We start from the raw sequence: 2,503 nt of genomic DNA, 5'->3' as shown, positions 1-2,503 counted from the left end.
TCTTTTTCTCTCCCGGTCCCCCGCTGCAGGTGTGAGAAGGAGAGGGTGTGTGTAGCAGAGGTGAGGAAGCATCTGTTGACTGCTGGAGAGGCTGTCAGCCTGTTACCCTGAAGACTACCTCCATCTGTCTCTCTCTGGGCCGTAGAGCCTGAGGACAGCCTCTCTCTCTGGGCATACAGGCAGGCCTGGGGCTGAGGTCTGCCGCCCTCTGTGGATCTCCTGGGCCTCAGACTGAGGGTCTTTGTTAAGTACTGTGTGAACAGCAGTAGCAGCAGCAGAAACCGCAGAAACCATGGAGGTGGCTATGGTGGACTTTGAAAGTCTGGACGACATCGACAGCAGCCTGGAAGATGAGCTGGACAACCCAGATGATCTGACCACAGCCCTGACGGTCGATTACCCTGATGAGACCACAGCCCTGACGGTCGACATGCCCCCCGAACAATATTCCTTCCCCAGCTCCCACCACCTCCTCTCCACCCTGCCCAACCACACCTCCACCCCCCAGCCTCACCGCCCCTCCTCACACAACCCCCACGAGTGGCACACCTCCCCCTGTCCGTCCCCCTCCCCCAATACTTTGGGCGTGCCCCACTCGCCCCTCATGTCAGCCCACAGCAGGAGGGGGCGCCTTAGCTGTGCCAGCATCATCGCCAACTGGCAGATGTTGCTTAATAGTGAGACCCAGACGCAGAGCGAGACCATATTCAGCCGGCTGGCTCAGGAGTGCTGCGAGGATCTGTTTGTGGACAAGAGAGGGCTAGACGACGGAGACCAGAAGGTCATCATCAACATCGCCGGGCTGCGCTTTGAGACGCAGCTCAAAACCCTCGACCAGTTCCCTGAGACCCTTCTGGGGGACCCTATGAAGAGGATGGACTACTTTGACCCCATGAGGAATGAGTATTTCTTCGACAGGAACCGGCCCAGCTTCGACGGCATCCTCTACTACTACCAGTCAGGAGGGAAGATCCGCCGGCCGGCCAACGTTCCGCTGGATGTGTTTGCTGATGAGATCGTGTTCTATGAGCTGGGGAGTGACGCCATGGAGCAGTTCAGAGAGGACGAGGGGTTCATCAAAGAAGAGGAGATCCCTCTCCCGACCAATGAGATGTACCACCAGTTCTGGCTGCTGTTCGAGTACCCCGAGAGCTCCAACGCGGCGCGTGGCGTGGCGCTGGTCTCCGTGTTCATCATCGTTATCTCAATCATCATCTTTTGCATGGAGACGCTACCGGAGTTCCGGGATAACTCCCTGGACCCCGTCCTACCCACCACCGTCATGCAGCTGATGCCTTTCGATGGGAACCAATCGCTGGGCGGCCTCGGGTCCTTGTTCCCGCCCTCGGCCACGCCCAAAACCATCACCTCCACGTTCTCCGACCCTTTCTTCATCATTGAGACGGCCTGCATCGTCTGGTTCTTCTTCGAGCTGGTTGTCCGCTTCGTGGTCTGCCCCTCCAAGAGCGACTTCTTCCACAACCTCATGAACATCATCGACATCGTCTCCATCATCCCCTACTTCGTCACCTTGGTAACGGAGCTGGTCACCACCCCGAACCAGAACTCCAGCCAGAACATGTCCCTGGCCATCCTTCGTATCATCCGTCTGGTCAGGGTGTTCAGGATCTTCAAGCTGTCCAGACACTCCAAGGGGCTCCAGATCCTGGGCCAGACACTGAAGGCCAGCATGCGGGAGCTGGGCCTCCTCATCTTCTTCCTCTTCATCGGAGTCATCCTCTTCTCCAGCGCCATCTACTTCGCCGAGGTGGACGAGCCCAGCACGCAGTTCGTCAGCATCCCCGACGGGTTCTGGTGGGCCGTGGTCACCATGACTACAGTGGGCTACGGCGACATGTGCCCGATCACCATGGGGGGAAAGATGGTGGGGACGCTCTGCGCCATCGCTGGCGTGTTGACCATCGCCCTGCCCGTACCCGTCATCGTGTCCAACTTCAACTACTTCTACCATCGGGAGACGGAGCAAGAGGACAAGCAGCCGATGGCGGATGCATCAGAGCTGGCCATGAAGGCCTCAGGAGAGAGTAAACATGGAAGTAGCACCTCACTGAACAAGACCAACGGGACCTGGCAGAGAAACTAGTTCACTGGCCTCTGAGACATGGAGACTGACCGGTCCACTGTGGAAGAGACCGACTGGGACAGAGAGACATTATGGAGACTGACTGATCTTTCTACAGAGAGACTTAGACTAACATTGTCTCTTCTAACACTGTAGAAGAGACAACGTGAGACAGAGAGACACAGACAGACTTACCTGTCCACATATCCACTGTGAGGACAGACAGACACAGAGTGACCTGTCCATTATGGAAGATAGCGACTGAGACAGAGAAAGACTGAGCTGTGAGACACTAATCCTCTCCTGTCCTCGGGGAGAAAGACATAAAGTCACCCCTGTGGGAAGATACAGTGATACCTGCCCTTTACTGTCAGATAAAGATGGTCTGGAAACCTTTTTTAAAGTGAGAGACAGTGTTAG

At 56.5% G+C, this 2,503-nt stretch overlaps 1 protein-coding gene across 1 annotated transcript; it reads left to right on the top strand.

The window, feature by feature from the left end:
- Window positions 1-292: 292 nt before the first annotated feature.
- Window positions 293-2,104, top strand: kcna10a (potassium voltage-gated channel, shaker-related subfamily, member 10a; the record flags this gene model as incomplete). The annotated part of the gene is made up of 1 exon (XM_084189455.1): window positions 293-2,104. The coding sequence occupies one exon, from the start codon at window positions 293-295 to the stop codon at window positions 2,102-2,104; it is 1,812 nt and encodes a 603-aa protein (XP_084045581.1).
- Between the last annotated feature and the right edge of the window lie 399 nt (window positions 2,105-2,503).

The sequence above is a fragment of the Coregonus lavaretus genome (genome assembly GCF_964263955.1).
Source record: "Coregonus lavaretus genome assembly, contig: HAP1_SCAFFOLD_498, whole genome shotgun sequence".
NCBI lineage: Eukaryota > Metazoa > Chordata > Actinopteri > Salmoniformes > Salmonidae > Coregonus > Coregonus lavaretus.
This window is presented reverse-complemented; position numbering and strand designations above follow the sequence as displayed.